The following is a 23,179-nucleotide window of genomic DNA, read 5'->3' on the forward strand; positions in this document are numbered from 1 at the left end:
TAAAATACCCTAAAAACGTTTCTCTTTTTCTTTTTTGGGGGGGAAGGGGGGACAGAGTTTCTCTCTTGTTGCCTAGGCTGGAGTGCAATGGCGCTATCTCTGCTCACCGCAACCTGTGCCTCATGGGTTCAAGTGATTCTCCTGCCTCAGATTCCTGAGTAGCTGGGATTACAGGCATGCGCCACCATGCCCAGCTAATTTTGTATTTTTAGTAGAGAAGGGGTTTCTCTATGTTGGTCAGGCTGGTCTTAAACTCCCAGCCTCAGTTGATCCTCCTGCCTTGGCCTCCCAAAGTGCGGGGATTACAGGCATAAGCCTCTGTGCCTGCCCCTAAAAACATTTTTAAAGAAACAAAACAATTTGAAACATAACCATGAAAATCTAGATTCAGAACTCTATCATATGTTTGTGTGTGTGTGTGTATATATATATATATATATATATGTATTTCTTTGTAATTGTTTTTAGAAAACAATTCTTTTAACAAATTTAATCACAAAGAACTATAATTAGACCTTTCCATGGGTAGTACTCCCCAGGTAATAGCAGCATACAATTTCAGTTCTCCCACAGATGATGAGGAGCAGAATTCTTCTCCCTCTCCTGGGAGCCTACATGTGCCACTTACTACAATTTCCCATGGCCTTTGCAGGAAAATTACATGGGTCAAAGAAGTAAAGATTAACACTTTTCTTTCTCTGAGTATTCTCAGGTGATTGACCCCCAAGTTTTCAGTAACAAACAGGGGTGGCATAATCTTTTGGTGAATTTGATCCTATTCTAATTTGTGTCATAAAACTGAAACATGTTAGTATTTTACTCTTAGAACATCTAGACTTAGTAACTCACAAGAGACTTTTTTGTATATTCTACGTGAGCATTTCTCAAAATATAATCCCATCCTTGATTACAATTACCACTGATGTTTTTCATGATATCAGCCCAGACCTGTGGACTCAGAATCTTGTAGATGAGTAGGAAGGAGGGATATGTGTTTTTATAATTTCCCTACTTTACGAGTATTTGAGTTTGGGAAACACAGTTTAATGTGATGACACCTAACACATGGCACATGTGCTTCAGTTTCCTTATTGTGCATCTGTTGCAGACATTACTAATTGATCACAGAAGTCTTTCCTACGGAGGTAATATAAAGCCACACAAGCCTACTCAACATTGTGCCTAAAGAGCTGTTTGGTGTGCATGATAAAAGCCTCTCCTGGAACTATCCTATACCGACATTGTTATTAGGCAATATTGTCTTTAGGAACATAGCTAAGAATTTAGAGATAAACACTGATGTTCTTTAAATTGCAAAGAGAAGTCAGAAATTTCTGCACGAAGTATTGATATAAGGCCTAGAGCAGAGTAGAAAGCAAGTCAGAAACTATGAGTTGTCAGCTCTGGAAATCACATTCATAGTAACAAAAAGCAATCAATGATAGAAGAAAACATAAATAGAAGATATAGTCATTCAAAGGAGACAGTTGGATGAGGCCATTAAATAGTTCCTTATGATTCCACTTCGTAAGTTCTGAAGGCTTAAATATGGATGGCACAAATTATGTTCATAATTATGACCCACAATACGCAGAAAAGGATTAGTCTTAAAAGGGGCCTGTGCAAATGAGAGGCCCAAAAATTGACCTTTTCATACATTATGTTCAAGGCATTATTGTTTTAGAAAGTTCCCAAACAAAGGAAGCTAAAGTAAGAGAAGTGCTTGAAATGTAAGTTAATAGCTAATTGATAATATTAATTGGAAAAATTTTCAGTCTTTAGGATTTCAGATACTAATTTTTGCTATTCATATTTGCTTTGTTTTATTCTCCTATTATAATAGTATTTATTGAAGACCTTAGTAATAATCACATTTGTACATTATCTTGACATCATGCCCTACTTATAAAATTGAACTTCTTGCAATATAACTCTACTTTTATGTAGTCAATTTAGACTTATATCCAGTGATTTACTGTCAAATAATTCTTATTAAATACCATTTTTCCATTTGTATTCAATAAATTTCATAATTTATGTTAAGGGTGATAATTTCTGAAACAGTACATCAAAAATATAAAAACAAATATACTTATTGCTTTTCTGATAACTTCACAGGGCTAAGATCTGTAAATCCTCACTCTATGTGGTATAAAAATGGTCATTTATGGGTATTCTAAAGCAAATAAATTATTCTACAAAAATGGTTTTGGTCATTCTTTAAAAATATATTTACCATGTTAACAATTAATACATAATCATAAAATCTAGTTAATATTTTATGTATTTTAAAAATGTAGTCATTGTGGAAATCTGTTGTCCCATTTGAAAGATCACCTTATTTTCTATATAAAATATTAATAAAATTTATTGTTTTACAGGAATATGTTGGCCTGATAGACTAAGGAAGGGGCTTCAGAAACATTCTTTAAGGGAATTGCTTGTGATGAAACACACCATTAATTTTATGGCCAAATTAAAGCAATTTTTTACCATATCAATTCCAAATTTACTCTTTTTTCTTAATGGAATACTTGAAACAAGCACTAAACATGGAAACAGGAGGTACGACTTCCAGTCTTGGCTTATGTTAGGATAATTATTATTATGAAGAAAAATTATGTGCTCAACTAAATTGGGCATAGTTGTTCATGTTCATATTCTATGAACAACTGAAAACAAGTACTTACCATATGTAGATACACACACACATATGTTTATGGGAAGAAAAATCTTGAAATGGATTGGTTAAAATAAAGACACAGACTTTTAAAGATCACTGTAACTCAGATTTGCAGTATGAACATTTAACTATTTAATTGACAATGATAAAGATTCTTGCCACCATTCTTTTTGTAAACCATTGCATCAAGAATCACAACAGTATTTCATTTAAAAGCAACCTAAGGTAGGAAAGAGCACTGAGTGTGTCTCTAGACTCTAATTATGATTTATTAAAAGCAACATTTAAACAATTCTTATTTAACAAATTCCAGAATATCTGATTCTCCTTAAACTTTAATATAAAATACCAATTTTTTTTTTTGTTTGGGAATACTTCTTTAAAAGCAATTCTTTACAGTATATCTTTATAATTCTAGCAGATGTAATTAGGATATAATACTGTGTTGGGATTATTTTGCCAACTTTGTTAAATGACTTATTTACAGAAAATCTGACATCTTCTTTGCCTCTATTTTAAGCTTGACATCAAGTGGTTAGAATTTTGAGGAAGTTTAACCAATGATGAAATGATAGCTTGGTAGGGCATGCTAACCTAACTGTTTAAAACATGTCTCTTCATAATTTATAATCACAAGCACTTAGGTTTTATTTAACTACACTAATGTATTCTATTTAAATATGTCTAAGTACTTACAGCTTACCTATATCCATAGTATTAACACAGTCTCTTGTCTAAGAGTAATTTGTATCTCTAACTTTATATAATGCTTTAGTTTCGTTATTTCTAGGGATTCTGAATTGCCACTGTATTTTCTCATGTACATGATAATTTGATGAGCTTCTATCCAAGCATGTTCTTGTTTAATGATTGCTACTGCTTTATAAAGGAGTATTATTGTTTTTCCCACATTCATTTCATATCTTGATAGTCCATAGTTATATATTTTTTATTCCAATCACTGAGAGAATATGTAGTAATTTAAGTTTTATTCAGCCAGATTATAGGGAGGAAGAAGAGAATTTGCACATTAGTTTGATTTATCTTTGTTCAATCTCCTATCTACTGTGTTTGTATTATATATTTATTTTTGTTGAATACAGTTAAGTTTATCTTTAATCAGGACTGACAATCTTCAGTCCAAACTTCTTGAATAGCTAGGAGTAAAGACTTGACAAACTTCAACTAAGTATTATTATGGTAAGAGTCCCTTAACTGTCACACCTTACCTTAGTGGAAATGAATTAACTAACTTAACACCGAAGAACAGAGTTGTAGAAGAATAAGCAATGTAGGAGAGAATACTGCTTGCAGTACTGGATTTAGGGGGAATTTCCAACGTCTCTATTACTCACTGACACATGGTGAGGAAATCTATTTGAATCAGTCGTTTCCAGTTGGTTCTTCAGAGTAGATAGTGTTTATCATTATCAAGGCTCTGATATATTAAATATTAATGACAGATGAAAAAGAGAATCTCAGTCATTGAGTATGTCTGCCAAAAGAGCTAGTTCCAATTTAAAAGGGTATAAATTTTCATAGAGAGGTAATATTTTTTCTGTGGTATTCCCCATGCTTAATGTACTTTCTAAACTTGAATGTACTTGGATAGAAATCTGTTGTTTTAAATTGAACATTCCTCTGTTCACCCTCTTATTTCATTGAAAACAATATTCCGTGATGTCAGCAGTAAAACAATAGGTATGCAATCGGTGGCTTCTTTGTTTAATAAATATGATTCTTAGGAATTTGACAAAGAACTAATGAGTTGTTTTACTATAAAAGTTATATTGACATGTATAATGCATACAAATAGAAAAAAATTCCAGATTTTTAGAGAAGAAAAAATATCTTAAAGGTAATTTAAGAAAATGTAAATGAAAATAATCTAAAATATTTGTGTACTTATCTTTTAAAAATATAACTAATTGAGGTAACTTCAGGATAAAAATGTCACTATGATGTGTATTCTATATTTTTCTTCTAAAACACACGATTATATAGAAGTTAATCTGCAGAATATGAGATTCATCTTGTGTTATTTGAATGACTTTTTATCTGTACAACCCAAAGACTATTTCATATCTTATTTTGTTAAATAATTGCTAGTTTTCCAAAAGTATATAAGTTTCAAAAGTGAATTTAAAATTTCAAGAAGACTCATAGCCTGACATACCTGCTTTTATATTTTCATTCTTTGTTGCTTATTAAAACTCTAGTTGCATTAATTAATGACTGCTCAGGACTTTGAGAAGGGTTAGTCTCTCAATTGTTGAAAGGCTAGTGGTCTGCACTTCTTTTTTCCCTTAACTGTTCAATTCTCAGATATTGACCAGTGGAATAAGGTAATTGAACAACTAGGAACACCATGTCCAGAATTCATGAAGAAATTGCAACCCACAGTAAGAAACTATGTGGAGAATCGGCCCAAGTATGCGGGACTCACCTTCCCCAAGCTCTTCCCAGATTCCCTCTTCCCAGCGGACTCCGAGCACAATAAACTCAAAGGTATGCCCTTCAGGAATGACTTGAGGACGACTATGAGGGTGATGGGTCAAACAAGCACACGGTATAGAGACCTCTCTCTCTTTCTCGTTCTTTCCTTTTATTTTTAGTTGACACATGATAATCTTACATTTTTGTGGGATATAGCGGGTATTTTGAAACGTGTATAGAGGTATAATGGTCAAATCAGAGCAATTAGTATAACCCATCACCTGAAACATCGATCAATTCTTTAATTGTCACAGCCTCAAGTTAAAGAAAGATATTTCTTCAAAGATCGTTCCTACAAAGGGGAGTAGCCATGGATTTTAGAATTATCTGGATATTCAGGGCCGGGCACGGTGGCTCAAGCCTGTAATCCCAGCACTTCGGAAGGCCAAGGAGGGCGGATCAAGAGGTCAGGAGATCGAGACAAACCATCCTGGCCAACATGGTGAAACACTGTCTCTCCTAAAAATACAAAAAAATTAGCTGGACGTGGTAGCGTACACCTGTAGTCCCAGCTACTTGGGAGGCTGACGCAGGAGAGTCGCTTGAACCTGGGAAGCAGAGGTTGCAGTGAGCCGAGATCGCACAACTGCACTCCAACCTGGCGATAGAGTGAGGAGACTCCGTCTCAAAAAAAAAAAAAAAAAAAAAAAAAAAAAAAAAAAAAAAAAAAAAAGAACTGTCTGGATATTCAGAGAGAATAAGAATAAAATGTGTGACAGTGGTGTGCCCTAAGTATTTCACAGGGGGTTACATAGAATCCTAAAATTATTTTTTGAGATATAACTCTAAAAAACCAACACAATATACATTGAAATCATTCTTCCAATCCTTTTTATTGCCTGGAAAATATTTTCAATGCAAGATTTAGTTGTAAAATCTTGGAGATGCAGGTGTCTGAACTTCTTTTTCTATAATTTATGGAGTGCTTAAATTAAATTTTTTCATTTTAAAATAGCAAAGAGATTTTACGTATATATTTTTATTCAATATAAACGTTTCCATTAATAAGTCATTTTTTTCTATCATGTTGTTGGCAGTTAATGTACTTGAGTAACAAATATCTTCACCAACAGAATTGGCTTAATGCCTCAGTCTAATTTGGAGACATGGAATAAATTTGGCAATGCATAAAGTGTAATATAAATAATAATACTCAAATTCTTATAATTTAGAACACTCTTGAAAATCTTATTTTGAAATAAATCTGACTATTTTCCCCCTGCCTTAAATAAGGATATTTAAGAATATCCTTAAAGCAAGGATATTCTCCTTACTTTAAAACCTGTCTGACCCTGAGCAAGTTACCTAATTCTTCTTTCCTTGTTTTAACAAATGAACATAGAGAAAACCCACCTTATAGGGCTGTTGGGAGGATTAATTGACTTAATAATTTGTCAAACACTTAGAGCAGTGCCTGGCTCACTGTGGATGCTCAGTGACTGTTAAATATAATAAAATAATAATTTAAAAATGTACCTATAAATTATCAAAAAAGAAAAACTTAGGATACATGCTTTTTAAATTTAGCCCTAAATGTTATGTGGACAATAAATTATCTGCAGACTTAACTTACAAACTTAATGTGTATAGCTAAGGAAGATTTAAATGAGATGAGGAAGCTAAAGCTAAAATGTGGCACCACTGTTTTCCAGAATGTTTTCATATCCTCTAAACTTTTACCTAATGGGTTTTAAATGCACAACACTGTTTCTGTGCTCTTGACATATATTGCATAGTTGGATTTCTTCCTTTAACTGCCTCTATAGACTCTCTTACTGACAATGGACTAAGTTATTTCTAAATCTACTGCTGATAAGATCAACATTGCCTATATCCAGATTGAAAAAGAGCTAATACTCCAATTAAAGATTTTATAGAAATCATGTCTTTGTAATACTATTGAAATATCAAGCAAAAGTAATCCCTTCTTTTGAAGACACTTGCAGCAATACAGAGACAACAAAGTTCTCATTAAACCACTGTATGAAATCACAATAAAAAGGCTATTAAGATATTATGCTTCATAATGTAATTCCAATTTTCTTGAGTTTACTTTTTAAATCAATTTGAATCTCTGCAATTATTTTTGTAAATGATAAACTAGTCTGCATATTTGATTACTGATTTTAATTTTAAATATAAAATTGGAAAACTTTAAATAATCTTAATATACAAATAACCAAAGAGAATAATGTATTCTACTGTGTTTGGAAAAGAGCATAAGATATTTGCTTTCAAATGATAGAATGAAAGATAAAGCATTGAAACATTTTCCCATATTGTTTCCTAAAAATAGTATTGATTATTGTTTCTTAGCAAGATGATTTGGTATTGGTGTAGTTCATGACCCTATTCATGAAGAGCCCATTCTAACCCCAGCCCTTTCTTTTCTTTTTTTCTTTTCGAGACTGAGTCTCGCTCTGTTGCACGGGCTGAGCTATCTAGGCTCACTGCAAGCTCCGCCTCCCGGGTTTACTCCATTCTCCTACCTCAGCCTCCCGAGTAGCTGGGACTACAGGCGCCCGCCGCCAACCCCAGCTAATTTTTGTATTTTTAGTAGAGATGGGGTTTGACTGTGGTAGCCAGGATGGTCTCAATCTCCTGACCTCGTGATCTGCCCACCTCGGCCTCCCAAAGTGCTGGGATTGCAGATGTGAGCCACCACCGCACCCGACTAACCCCAGCCCTTTCTAAGAGCAGAAAAATGGATAGATTTGATGAGAGAATCTATGAGAATGGTACATGAATTTGGATGTAAAATCAGTTACAAATTAAAGAGATCTTTAAAGCAATGAATAAATAAACACAGCCCTGGTAGGCTATTAGGAGGCCATTGGCAATGAGAAAAATTAAATATTGAATTAACGTATAAGTATTTCTGTATTTTTGTTGTTCTTGTGCAGTTCAGAGTTTTAATTTGAAAGTAATGATAATAAGTTTCTAGGATTGAGTTTTCCAGAAAAATGGATAATAGAAATAAAAAGTTCTCAAGGTTGATTTAACTAGTGATTTTTCATATTTGTTCAGAAAATTAAAAGATGTATTTATTCATGTAATTACTAAAAGAAAATATCTACAGGTAAAAAATTAATTAATACATTTTAACTGTAGTGTAGTTAATATGTGAAAAATGCATGAACAGCACTAGAAAATATATGCCAATAATCACAGTCATTGCCTCTAACTAGTGGGGTTAGATATTATTTCCTGATTTTTATATTTTATGTAATTTTCAAATTTGTACAATTAGTCAAATTGTCTTAATCTGAAAAACTGATTAAATAAAAATTGATACATATCCACAGAGTCATCTATGTTGATTTTTTGAAAAATCCATTTAAATTTTGTTCTCTTTAATTTGATGTTTTACCATATATTTAGAATAAACTGAATATTTTCACCGTTCAACTTTCAAATCAGTTGAGTAACAATATTGATTTGAGATATTCATTTCTGTTAAAACTTTATGTAAAAGCCTGGGGGAGGGATAGTATTAGGAGAAATACCTAATGTAGATGACAGGTTGATGGGTGCAGCAAACCACCGTGGCACGTGTATACCTGTGTAACATGTGTATACCTATGTATAAGTATGTGCACGTTGTGCACATGCATCCCAGAACTTAAAGTATAATAATAAAAAATGTACATGTTTTTAGAAGTTAAAATTAATGTGTCTTTTAACAATGCTATTAAATAAATATGCTATCACCATATAATTTTATAACTGTTACTGCCCACAACCATAAAATTAATTATGATAGCATTTACATAATATAGAGTTTTTCATTAGTGTCTAGTGTCGCATTAGACTGGCTTCAGTGTTTAGCCACTGGATTTCATCAAGTCATGACTTCCATTTATTTAATTCCATTGATTAAAAATACCTGATGATTACAGAATATTAAAATAAAATTCAGTAATTGAATGTTATTATTTCTATCACATCAATTCTTTGGTTGTTTTTATGTATATAAGAAATTTGTGGCTGGGAGCAGTGGCTCATTCCTTTAATCCCAGCATTTTGGGAGGCTGAGGTGGGAGGATCCTTTGAGCCCAGAGTTAGAGATCAGCTTGGGCAAAAAATAAGAAAAAATAGCTGGGCATGGTGGTGCATGCCTGTAGTTCCAGTTACTCAGGAAGCTGAGATGGGAGGATCCTTTGAGCCCAGGAGTTACAGGCTGCAGTGAGCTGTGATCATTCCACTGCACTCCAGCCTGGCAACAGAGAGATACCCTGTCTCAAAAATACATAAATAAATAAATAAATAAATAAATAAACAAACAAACTAAAAGAAAAAGGAAAGAAATTTGTATGATACAAACTCTTAAGTCAATTTGTATACTAAAATCCTGATAATTCCGTTGTATGAATGAGAATATAAAGACACATGTGTTGATTAACTTCAAACAGCTGTCCAGACATTTGTTGAATATCATGCATTTGCACTCTGTGCTCTTTATGCTGTTTATTCCATATTCATACAGGTTACCAAATAAGATGATTTTGCTTACATAAACTCTCCAGGTTGATACATTTTACTTAGAAGTTTGAGTGAATAATTATATACTCAAAGTGTTATAACCCTTGGAGAGCCTCAGAATGAAGCCTTAGGCTTAGAGACCCAAAGAAACAGGTGTAAAATGCATTTTCTTTTCCCTCACATCAAGGGATTTACCTGATGTTTGGAAGGAAGATACTATCCCATACTTTATTTTCTTAATTTCCTCTCTGTCCAACAAATTTCCTTACTGAAATCAAAATCTTACTAGTTGTTTCTCTCATTTATTTTTTCAGCCAGCCAAGCCAGGGACTTGTTGTCAAAGATGCTAGTGATTGACCCAGCAAAAAGAATATCAGTGGATGACGCCTTACAGCATCCCTACATCAACGTCTGGTATGACCCAGCCGAAGTGGAGGCGGTAAGATAGGCTGCCTTTACTTTGCTTCCACAAACAAATCATAGCTCATAGCAAAAAACTGAGTAGAACTAGAAGCCAAAAGAATGCACAATAGATTTTTATAATTTCTGAGTCCAACGTCTGTTATCTGCCCCTCTAAAAGCTATTTTCTTCAACATATGTTTTAAATACTTTTCAGGGCTTACTAGAAGAGGGTATGATTTAGTCCAACAGGCCTTAGGGGTCCATGACACACTACCATTTGTTTCTGTTAAATTGCCGACACTTGTGGTTCTTCTTGTGTATTTGACTGCCAGCGTCTTCTAATGCAAACTTAGTGGTAGGAAACAACAGAGGACAAGTTGCTTAGCTTTTATTTTTTTTGAAAAGATACCTGCTGCTAGTAAAATGTGATACTTAAGACTATTTCAATTAGAAAGCTTTTATAAGACCATTAGTGGCTTTGTGAAACCTTGCATGAACTAGATAAACTAGAAGTGGGTATTTCAGTAAATAGATTACTTCAGGTTGATCAGTATGATGTATCTCCATGTCTCATACCCAGACATGGAAAATCTTCTCAGAAGCGTAACTATTTTAAAATTATTTTTCAACCATTTAATATCTTCTATTCAACCTCTTTCTTTCATCTTTACCTCTCCTTTCCTCTGTGTGGATCCAGGCAGGGCAAGGGGGGCTTACTGTTGCCCATGTGTGTTCTGTAGGCCTCCTAAGGAGAATTTCCTTTCTGTACCACCTTTAAATGTGCCTATCAGCAATGTTACCTTCTCCCAGAAACATGAGGAACTTCTCAAATTCTTAGAGTACCTGTGCTAAATCATCTCATTTTCTTTTACATAATACCTTCAAATCCATTTGTTTGAATTTGTTCTTAATCTTTCATTTGAAATACTGTTTGTTTCCCCCAAGGTATTCCTGAGGATATTTTCACTTTCCTTCAGTTTTCTTTCCTCTGCTTCACCATGTGTTTTTCCATGTCAGAGGTGCTAGATTCAAACACATAATTCTCATTTCTTCATTCTTCACTAGAGAAGATATAAAAGGTGGCAGTGAGGACTAGGTAGAATTGAACCTTACAGACACAATATTCAACAGGTCCTTTTCATAATGTAACTCAATCTTTAAGCATTTACAAACTTCAGTGAAAACACGTAAGTGGTTAATGAGTCTCCCAAGTGTGAAACTGAGGTGTAACCATCCTGTACTACATTTCTTTAAAGATCTGCTCTCTTAATTAGTTTTACAATAATGTTGAAATTTCGTTTTGCCTCAAGTTAATTTTTAGTCATTTTATTTGATTCTTACAAAATAAAATCCCTGCAATTAAATATTTCTGAGTTTAATTACAATGTTCTAAAAATTAATATATATTCTTACAACCAAAATATAGAACCTCCTCCAGTCTCTCACACTTGGGAAATACTTGCAAAGATGTTCTTGGGGTAGAACAAAGTAATGAAGTAAGTGAGAGAAAGTATGATGTATATGTATATGAAAATTAAGTATAAAAATTTTATCTCTGATGAAATTAAAGAAAGTATTTTAGGTTATGTTGATAAAAATTTTATATAAATATATGTATTATCTGAAATTGTTTCTCCTCATTTATTTTGAGGCATATTAACTTAGGCTTCATTATGTGGCATATTTATTTTTTCTTACACCTAACTTAATCCGTATACTCTGTTTTTAATGGGTTGTGGCCTAGAGTTTAATTAGAGTCATAAAGTCTGCATTTGTAATTCACTTATAATTATGTTGCTTATAAAAGAGATAGTTGCTTGGAATCTATAACAACTTTTTACTGAATAGTATCAATTTGTTTTAAATTTTAGCTTTTTATTAAAAAATTCTTTGTAGAATGAAAAGATAAGATTTAGGATACTAAAATAGTTGGAGCCTTTTTCTTAACTACTTTGGCATTGACATGCTGGGGCATGGATAGCAACAAGGCGGGATGTATGAATTTTAGGAGAAGGATCTGATAGAGCCTGCGGGTCCAGGAAAAGAAGTCAGTTAACACACAGAACAAGCAAGTATTTGACATCTAGACTGGGATCACTGATTGTACAAGGGCAAACATGTCTTACATCTAGACATGTTGTAGTGAAGAGATGGGAATCCTGATCCTAGGGCAAGAACAATTTATTACTTTATGAAGTGCATTACAGTGGTCACAACTAAGAGGAGACACATCCTGACGGTGCTAGAATCCCTAGTCAGCTATGCTTTCTGCAATGTCCTTAGAATTCACATCTCTGTTATACATGTTGCATATGAACATGTGTTTAAAATAAGATGACCTTTCTCTATGGACACGTGGCAAAGCTGTAATAGAGTGACATATCTTCTGCCAAAGATGACAAGACTGTTTTGCAAAACATACCCCTGTATGTCTTTATAATCCAAATAAATGGAAGGATCAAATAATTGGAATTTTTATTCTGATCAAAGAGCTTTCAAGTAACTCACATGCTGGTAGGGAGGGAAGGAAATTCAAAGGTGAAAGAGAAGAAAAATAAGTTTCATTGGATGGAAATAATGGCAAGTGAACAGGGGATAAAGAAAAAACTGTGATAAGGTGATGTTTAGAGGAAAAGTGGAAAGAGTATAGATATGCTGTGTGTACGAAGCTATTAGTTATACTACGAGCTATCTTAATGTTTCCAAAACTACCAAAGTACAAAAATGAAAAGAGAAGAGCATATGAATGAATGTTGTCATAATTCTAAAAGGGAAAATTAGTCATGCACACATGAGTTTGAAAATTTTAGAAATTGGATGCTAAGCTGGAGTAATTCATCTATGTAGTAATAGTACATAAATATTTTGAAATAACTGCTCAAATTATTAGCAAGTTCTTATTCAAATAATGTTTAGAGTAAAAAAGTGTGGTTTCAAAGTAGAACACACAAGTCACATATAATGTCAATGCTTTTTCATGAAATAAGTAGAAGGTGCTCTAACTATGGTTCAGTATTCATCAAGAGGGCAAATATATTATACACAAATGTACTTGGTTGAGTTATTTGCATCTTCATAGGTATGAAAGATGAGTTAGGTTTAAATTTCTGTTCTGCCCATTACTAATTTGCTTTGATCAAGTTTCTTAACCTTTCTGCAATTCAGTTTTCTAAACTAAGAAAGTTCTCCCTTCTTATCATATGTACAGCATAGCATTATGAGATTTTGAAGAGTTAATGTGCATGAAGTGCTTAGCAAGTGCTTGGCAGTCAGTAAGAATCATATAAATTATTTTTACCCTTATAATACTTACAATTACTATCACTATTATGACTTTTACATGCATAGCTTTACTACCTTTTGATATTTGAAAAAGATATATGTGTCTGGTGAAAAAGACCAGCTGGCCAAGAAATTGCAAAGATATTCCACAGCCTTTCTTTTTTGAATAATGGTGATGATGATCTAGTTCCCACATGACTTTAGGTCCATTTTTTTCTTTTTCTTTTGTTTAATGTATACCTACCTCTTCTTTGCCAGGTTGAAGAGAATCTAATGTCATTAGTTTAAACCAAAATAAAGACACATTATGGAGTGCACAGATCCTGATTATCATTATCTTTACTTTGGGAAAAGTAGGAGATTTTTGGGATTGTTTGGGGGAACTCAGTTTAATATCTTCCTTGTGCCCTGTTGGAAGAAAACACAATGTTTATGAAGCTTTGTTGCCTTATCTCTTATCAGATTATTGAGTTTAGGCACCCTGCTAGAATCCGGTGGTGGCTTCACCTCTGAGAGTGGGGCTACAGAGAACCCTTAAGGAGCATCTGGGTGAACTCCAAGCTAAGTAAGAGTTGATTAACTATTTCTCAGGGCACAGAAGAAGGAGATTTATGAGGAACATAAGCTGTAACTATTTTTAAAAATAGTTTTATTTCTGCCAGAAATTTCAGAGCACTTCAAGAAAGCTCCTGAGTGCAACAGCCTTACAAAAGGCTACATTTTGTAGTTCTTGTTCCTTGCAAGGGCATAGGGAGAGGGAGCAGCAGAGGGAGATGTGAGTTCAGCCAAAACCAAATACATCAAAACTCAAATAAATCATTATGAAGAAGCTTAATACAAACATATGGAGTCAGAGAACACTTCATGATTCCTCAATTATTGTCTAAAAGGAAGGAGCTAGACTTGAAACCATCCCCTAAGATGGGACAGGCACTGGGGCTAAGCTTCATGGCCAGTGGTGATCAACCAGATAGACCATTGTGTTGAAGGCTCTGTTTCAGAGAGAACAGTTCTTAATGGCTGAAACCTTACTCTGGGAATCAGGGCAGAGAGGCAGGTAGAGCTGCTTGGGCTAATGGCATTTTGAAATTCTTTTCTCTAGTAGGTGAACCTGGGGTACTTGAGAACCCAGAGGACAGCTGGCAGGAAACATAGGACTTTCTGTGTGGCAGCCAAATGAATGTTCCAGAAGAGAATGCTGTAAATGAGGCCTGGAAATGGTACTCCAGCTATAATGGAGACCACAGAAAGAGTAGGCATGTTTTGTTTGGAAGTCTAAGGATACGCGACATCCTCAACTAGACTAAGAGAAAAGATGTAACTAATTCAACCAATTTGGCTGGAAGATGATTTGGTAAACAGGGCCAGTGCTGAGCGTGCTTGTTATTCTTTACCTAACTCAAGATTAATTTGGGAATTGGGACTAGGGTTGGGTGGGAATTTAATCTACCGATACAGATCCTGAATTAAACAACCTGATCTTCAGATTCCCAGTGAGAGTATAACCTGGGAAACAGAGTAACATTTACATGTATTAGTGCTGAAGTTCAATTAAAATAAACACTTAAGAAACATGAACCCAGAATAGTCAACACTATTACACATTTACTGTTTACTTATAATGTAAAGTGATTAAGAGGGTCTTAAATGCTTAATTGATATTATTATTTACTAGTTCACTACTTTAGGGATTATGTTATTTTTGCCTACAGTGAAAGAATTTATAGAAACATGTTAACTTGGCTATATTAAGCTATTTTATTACAAGACCATCATAGATTTCATGCCCTATGAGCAGAATTACTATCTGACATAATTTTATCCATCTTCTTGTCTGTCATTATATCTTACTGGATATTACCAAAGAGGATGCATGCAAGGGATGACCAACCATGCAGGAAATATAGATTATTTTTAATCTTCTTGTGACACAAACATGTAAACTTTGATATTGCCTATGCCTATTATACCTAAAATCTATTCAAGGTAAATCTGAAGTGGGAATTTAGAGATCATTATAGAGTGGTTTTGTCCTGCAGTTCAGCAAACATCAGCATTCAGAGTAGCAACTTTCCAACTTTGAGCAGTTATAGGACCAGCAACCATGGTGAGGTGAATAGAATAGAGCTAGATGGGACCGGAAAAAAGAGAGAAGGGAATCAGAAGCCTGTGGTCAAAGTAGAACAGGTTCCACAGCTTGATCTAGGCATTCCAGAGAGAGAGCTGATGCAGATATGTAGGCCAGGCAGTCAAGACCAGCTGGGCAGTCAGGAGAGACTTGTGGTCTAAGATCAGAGAGCTAAGTAGATGAAATCCTAAGGGGCGTTTAAAGGTGTCAAAGATAAGGATGTTCTCATATTGCAATGCAGAATTCAAAAGCAGACACTCTTGGACCAACACAGAGATAAGCAAAAATGGGAAGCCACTACCAACCCGAGGGCTAGGGGGTGGTTTACTGGAACCCAGGCAGTAATAGCCTGTCCAGCGGGAGCTAGAGTCACAGACACAGATAAGATACAGCTGCTTCTGGAGAAAAGGATGGGGAGAAATGGCCTAGATTATTCCCTCTGTCTCCTGGTGGTATCTCCCTCCTATTGGCTGAGACCAGACCGAAGGCAGCTGGCGGACAAACCTGGGAAATATGGCCTAATAGAGTCCAGTCCCCTGAGAAAAAGAGCAACTAAAGAAAGGAGGAGGACAGCATCTGTGGGCCAATGTGTCCAGGGCTGGCACTTACCAGGGCTGGCATTCTTTCCTTATTCACAATTCTGAAATCCCTAAGTAAAACAGAAGTAACCAGGGAACGGAGCACAATTCCTCTGGAGAGAAGAAGACTTTAGATGTTAGAAGAGGTGCTCAGGGATCTCCCCTCGTAAAGTGAAGTAAGCATCCCCCTAATAACTATCTAATTTCTTGAAGTATTTCATGATTTCTTGCCAAGAAATCACAGGTACTATACCAACCTGATAGTCTTGGCAGAAGCGTATTTCTCATTGGGGTTTCCACTGAACGTGTGCACTTCCTTCCTTTTATATGTTGATGTCACTCTTTCAGTTGTCGGTTGTAGGGCTACAGTCTTGTTGAGACAATGTTGGACCACATGTACATGAGGGGAGCGAAAGGATTCAGCCATCTGTTTTCTTTTAGGTTACTATAAATCTACTCTTCTGCTGCCATAGGAACGACCTTTATCACTAGGAAAGACCTTGTCACTTTCTTCTCACTCACCTCTTTTTTATTTCTTCCTTTTTTGTCTCTTCTTCACTTCTTACCCTCTTCTCTTTTTTATCCAACAGTTATTCACATAAGCTTTGACTATTTGTTAACAGTTTAGTATTTATTCACTTATTCTATAAATATTGACTGAGCCCACACTTTGTGTTCCACACTGATCTAGATGATGGTGATTCAGCATTGAATTTTTAAACAAACAATGAAAAAAACAACAGGTCCCTGCTTTTATTGTTCTTGGTAGGTTTCCAATAGTTAATAGCAATTTTTATTGAATGGGAATCTTTGATAACTTATCATCTCCTGAAGAAACAAAATCAACTCCTCCAAATATGAGTCGTCTACGTTACTTGATTATTTAACTTGTTTAGTGTATGATTTCCTGACTGTAGAATCTGAAATCCTGTGTCCGTTGAAATGTTAATCAGTTATAACTAAATTGCAGTGAGAATCTGCTAATCTTCAACCAGATGTGCATCAACTGCTTTGAATCATAATTAACAAGTTATGCTTATCTACTTTTAGCTATGATTTTTAAACTATTATTTGACTGAATATAAAAGAATGTCCTGCTGGGCGTGGTGGCTCACGCCTGTAATCCCAGCACTTTGGGAGGCCAAGGCGGGCAGATCAGTTGAGATCAGGAGTCTGAGCCTTGCTAACATGGTGAAACCCCGTCTCTACTAAAAATATAAAAATTAGCTGCCTGTAGTACCAGCTACTGGGAAGGCTGAGGCAGGAGAATCCTTGAACCCAGGAGATGGAGGTTGCCGTGAGCTGAGATCGCAGCACTGCACTCCAGCCTAGGAAACAGAGTGAGACTGTCTTAAAATGAATGAATGAATGAATGAATGAATAAATAAACAAACAAACAAACAAACAAAAAAGTCCTGACCAAGCTGACCAAGTTTGGTAACCCAAATGCATAGATTATTACTGAACACCAAAGAATCCTAAAGTTGCTACACTAAACATAAAAGTGTACAATCTTTAAACTATGAATTAAATCTTTCTATTTACTATAGCAACTAAATAAAAATATTTAATTTGTAGTTTAAAGATTTACATATAAATGTACTGACCATCTGAAGCCTTCAAATATAGTTCACATGATTGAAGATTATGGGAAGGAGTTATTCTCATTCCTTATTACCACTGACTTTTAATTCTCTCAAATACGTTTTCACTGTAAAAGCTAATATCATTTGATTATGAATATCCTGTGTTACTTGCTCTATTAAATCTACTCCATGAATGAGTTCTCGTTCACATTGTTTCTACCTTTATTAACTGTGGTTTAGCCAGTTGTCTTTTACTGAATTCTCTTGAATCCATAACAAATTCCTGAAACAACATGATGAAGAATAGGCTTATAAATATATTTGATTATAACTAGAAGAAATATACTTTGCTAGACTCAGTATATATGAACTTAGGAATGATAAAGAAAAATATGAGCTACAATGAATATGAATTTGATGCATCTAATGTTCAAATAGTTCATCAGTAGATATCTACTGTTTGGAGATAAACCATTGAATAAAATATATGTAAGTTTGCTTCCAATATTTTATAATCCTTTTATTAAATTGGTTAGTCTGAGTGTAGCACTGTGAGTTAAACCTGAAGTATCTGGAAGAGATGATTTAAATGAGTTATAAATGCAAACAGCTCTCTGTACAGACTATATCTCCCATTGGGAGGAAAGGGGATTAAAGTCTTTGTGAGTCACATTTTCCTTTGATGAGTGATACCAAAAGGTTAGGGCATATCCTCAAGACAATTTCTGAATAACTAATCCATCTGAAATTCTGAAACTACTGTTTTTGTTTCCTGATTTTCCCCACAGGATACAGTCATGTATTTAAAATAGTTAATAGGCATTATTTTTGTTTGCTGTCCTTTGGTTTGCCTGAGAAGAAAGTCAGTTTGCAAGTGAAGTTTATGATATAAAATTTAATAGCAACTCTCAAGTGGCAGAAAATACCTATCAAATATTTCAATAAGCATAAAGTGCAGCACTTGAGTTACTTAAGGATTTTTGGGTAGAAATTTGAAAATTTTTATTAAGAAGGAAAATCTCCATTTCACTAAAATAATAAGAAAACTTTAAAAAAAATTTCATGGGTAGAAAAATCCTCTGTTGCTTTTTATTAATAGAAAAGATCCACAGTGCCTATCACGCTGAATATGACCTTGGATTTTACTACTAGTTTATTTCTTGATGCTATAGATGTGCGTGCACTTTTAGTAAGTTTCCCTATTTTTACTTCTTTAGATTTTTTTGGAACATGCTTATTACTTTGGATTTCAACTTGGAAAGCTTATAAACAAAGCATATTACTATACTTGATAAGGCATATCCATTGAGTTTTCTCAGGAAAGACCTCTTTGGAGGTTTTCATAAAGGGCTTATTCTCAAAAAGATTTCTCAGGTTATTTCTAGCATTTTAGGAATATCAAACAAAAATTTTATCTAAGTTCCCCTAAATATTTTCACAAGTAAGACAAACTATATCCTAGAATGAGGAAAAGAATAATTAACAATGTGAGTAATTTCAAGTGTCTGAAATGTTTAGCATGTTAGTGATTTTATTTCCATAATATGTTATAGTATTTGTTGTATATTTTAAATTTGACAATCAGTCCAAGTATTTCCCAAGTGCCCATCACCAGTTTGGTCTATAATCTGTGTGCAGGTCACTGGTGACCTTTTGTTTCCTGGAGATAGAAAGACAAAGAGGTAACTGAGTGATGTTGTACTATGAGACATCATGATTCTCTTTTCTCCATTCTAAAATTGCCATCATTTAAATTCTGTTTTTCAGACCAACTGTCCTTATGAATTCTTTTAAATATGATTTGTTCTACTCATATGGAGTTAATAAACTGGCTGAATTCCTCCCTCAGCTGTTCTCTCCATCTGTTCTGACACAAGGACAACCTCTTTGAGTCTTAGGATTTCTTATTATTGCAGCATGTGTCATGCTGTGAAAAAGCTAGTGTGACCCATGGCAGGCTTAATTTGAGAAATAGTTTAGTACCATCTATCTGTCATAGAAGACTCTTTCAGTGTGGAGTTGAACTCTAAGTAGATTTGTTAGACTCAGAATGTATATAAATTTAGAAATGAGGAGGAAGAAACATGAGCTACAATGGATATGAATTTGATGCACTCTAATTATGTGCTTAATTATAGAAAGAGCAATTCATATTTTGTGGTTTTCATTTGCTTGGTGAAAGTTAAATCAATGTCTCTAATTCCATTTGTGGAATTCTAAATTTCCATCTGTTCATGCTGATGTATTCTTTCAGCAGCAAAATATGAGCAATTTACTAATTGCCTTCCAGGGAAAATATAGCTTCATTAGATTTTGCTTGCCCAGTGCCTCAGCTGCTTAACGTGAAGATATCGTTTGAATTGCCTTTGGATTGTTTTGATGCCATGTATTATGTTGGTGGGAGCTTGTCAAAATGTTTGTTGTAGATAGAGTTAGCCACCTGCTTTTAGGAACCCCGCTCCCTATATGACTTATAATAGGAATATGTATTTCACTGAAACACGAATTCATTTGTCTCTAATTTTAGCAAGTTCTATTACTGGAGAGAAAGGTTCATCTTAGTTTTAATTCATTGGGGTATTCAGAATCCACTGAATCCAAGATTCTCAGGTGTGAAAAGCTGGAATGGTTGAAATGTTCATTCTCAGGAGAGACATGTTTTGTTGTCTAGTAGAATCCATACTTTGGTTTTTGTTTTCATGTTTTATCTTGAGCACTTTAGACCATGAGTGCTATTGCTATTAATCTTTTGAAGGGATCATTGAGAGAGAATACTTTATAAAAAGGGGGAAGGGAACAGAAATTCTTTTTCTAGAACATCCCACACCTGCTGCTCTCTGAAAGGCTGAGTTATGGCTAATGTATTCTGTCAGGTTCTTCCAAATACTTGATTTTATTTCTTCTCTCCTAGGTGATGTCTGAGATATTGTGAGATCCACCTATTTATCTCGAGGTGGTGGGCATTTGTGAGAGTGTATTTTATTTTCATAATATGTTTCATCCTGGAAAAAAAGAGGTTATCCAATGTGTCATCTGCCTAGGATCTAATCCATAAACTGTGGGAGAAAAAAGTATATTTTTTCTTTTTTAGCGTTCCCTCTACGAGATAAGCAAAGAAGTCAAGGTGGGAACTTATGAGATGTTCTGTCAACTAAAATTTACCAAATTTTATAGTAAGAGGAAGAATAAAAAAGAGAAAAGAATAGGAGTAGGTCAGAACAGAGAATCTCTGTCAGACAGCTTTGCCTCGAGATAAGTAGAGGCTACGAAACTGGTGAATCCCTAGGAAACAACTCTTTTGGTAATTTGCATTCCTGCCTTGTCTGCCTACCTGTAATGTTGTTAAAACAATCAAACTAGACTTGAATTTTTGTCAGTCATCAAAGAATCTCCTCTTAACCACTGTGTATATATGTTCAAAGACAGCTCTAAGGCACTCCTACCCATCCTCATATCATTGTGTTTTCAGTAAAGAACTTCTATCAATAAAGAAAATGGTATGCTCTGCAGAGGTAATATTGTTTTCTGCAAGGCCTGGATATTAATTATGATACATAAACTCTGTAATTTAAGGGTCACATCAGTTCTGTACCCAGCAGAATTATTTGGTGAGTAGCCCTGCCTAAGTTCCTAAAGGTTTACTTTAAGTAGTAGGTTTGCTATTTGACACGTTTTTCTTTGCTCCTTTGCTCTCAAAATCAATGAGGTTTAATTGCATGATGAACTTTTAAATACTATAGTCTTCTTTAAGAAAAAAAAGAAAATACCCACCAGGCGCAGTGGCTCAAGCTTGTAATCCTAGCACTTTGGGAGGCCAAGGCGGGTGGATCCCTTGAACTCAGGAGTTTGCGACCAGCCTAGGCAACATGGCGAAATCCCGTCTCTACTGAAAATACAAAAATTAGCCAGGCATAGTGGCTTACACCAGCTACTTGGGAGGCTGTGGTGGGAGAATGGCTTAAACTTGGGAGGCGGAGTTTGCGATGAACTGAGATTGCACCACTGCACTCCAGCCTAAGCGACAGAGGAAGACTCTGTCTCAAACAACAGCAACAACAACGCCCAAGTATGCACGTACTCATCTTCCACGATTCAACATAGGAAATGTTCATAGCACCCCTATGAATGCTGACACTGTACCAGATCTAGAGATGCACACAGGAGGGCATTTCTCTGCCCTTAGGAGCTCACTACCTAGCACTGAGCTTTCTTATGACCCCTAAGCCTTCCTTGGAGAAACTTCTGGGGGGCTTTTGAAAAACATCCCCAAATTTTCTACCTATAATTATGTATTTGCATCTTTCTGAACATTCAGCTCACAGGCTTTTTCAGATCTTTGGAGTTCCTTTTACTCCAAATTTAATTCTTAAAATTTTGAAAATCGTGAATCTAGTAAAGAAAGTTTTCAGTGGGTTGGGGGGAGGGGACTGCAAAAGTGCTGATGATTTACTCTTAGACTAGATTATCATTTATAGACATATCAAAAAGATTTAATACACTTTTTAGGAAGTAATTTATTCTCTTCGGGTAATTTTAAAATTTGTTTTAAAATTTTCTTTCATCTGTAAAGGTCCTACTTTTTTAAGGAAAGTGGTGGAGGCAGAAGTAACTGATACATATAAAATATTATGTTTTCAATTTTTATTATTGTAATATAAAAAACTATTAACATTATAAAAACAGTTTCTTGTGGTCCGACAACTTTAAAATGGTATTTTTTTCAAGAAATATAAATTAACAGCAACTGTCTACTCTTCACGTAGCTAGTTCTTTTCTCATGCTGTGAGGCTTTCAGGGGTTCAGTTGACATGTGGCTTATAGCTTTAGCGTTGCATTATTCTTCAATGAATAATACAGATTTCATAAGAATGACAGACCCAGCTTTCCTCATACTTTGTTTCCTCTTTGTTTTTCCAAGGACTCACTTCCTTTGCAATATTTGTTTTCCTCTTTCAATTGTGTCTCCAAATATTTTTGTTTGTTTCTTTGTCCATTATCTAAGAAGGTGGTTATGTTGTGCATTGCAACTAAAAGGTGAGACGAACAAATGAACAACAAAAACACAAAAAAATTAACCAAATATCTTGTTTGAGAGTCATGCTTAGAGTTGGTGATGCTATCAATATTAGCAAGTAAACTAAGAAGTTTGACAGTCTAGGAGACAAAGGAAAATAGAAAGTATAATTATTAATCATGCTGAAAATGAATATGTGGTGATGTGAACACAGCTTTAAATGTTGTAGTATGTTTATGCTGACATTTTAAAATCTCTAAATGAAAACTATAGACATGAAGTCAGAATGTCATCACAACTCTACATAGACCACAAGTCTGGAAGTTGAAGAGTTGCAAAAAGAACCAGAAAAAGGATAGGCAGAAACTATTCTTGGGTGCTAAATCATGGTAACCTTCAGATTCAGGGAAAAGGCTGAATCTCAACATTTTCTTCCCAAGTGTAGATCCATGGCTTAGGCCCTAGGGCATTCGTTATATGTGAGGAGAAGGTAGAATAGATGAGACAGAATATTGAAAAGGTTATAC

At 34.7% G+C, this 23,179-nt stretch overlaps 1 protein-coding gene across 7 annotated transcripts in view; it reads left to right on the forward strand.

Moving 5' to 3' along the window:
* The window catches only part of MAPK10 (mitogen-activated protein kinase 10), a 358,682-nt gene that overhangs the window by 301,104 nt on the left and 34,399 nt on the right, over positions 1-23,179 (forward strand). For 6 of the 7 annotated variants that reach the window (XM_030921036.1, XM_010370610.2, XM_010370612.2 and 3 more), the window contains 2 exons: positions 5,009-5,191; positions 9,976-10,100. In XM_030921036.1, coding sequence (XP_030776896.1) covers positions 5,009-5,191; positions 9,976-10,100 — 308 coding nt within the window. The remainder of the gene's footprint in view (positions 1-5,008; positions 5,192-9,975; positions 10,101-23,179) is intronic. The other variant, XM_030921026.1, reaches the window with a different exon arrangement.

The sequence above is a fragment of the Rhinopithecus roxellana genome, chromosome 2, assembly GCF_007565055.1.
Source record: "Rhinopithecus roxellana isolate Shanxi Qingling chromosome 2, ASM756505v1, whole genome shotgun sequence".
Taxonomy (NCBI): Eukaryota; Metazoa; Chordata; class Mammalia; order Primates; family Cercopithecidae; genus Rhinopithecus; species Rhinopithecus roxellana.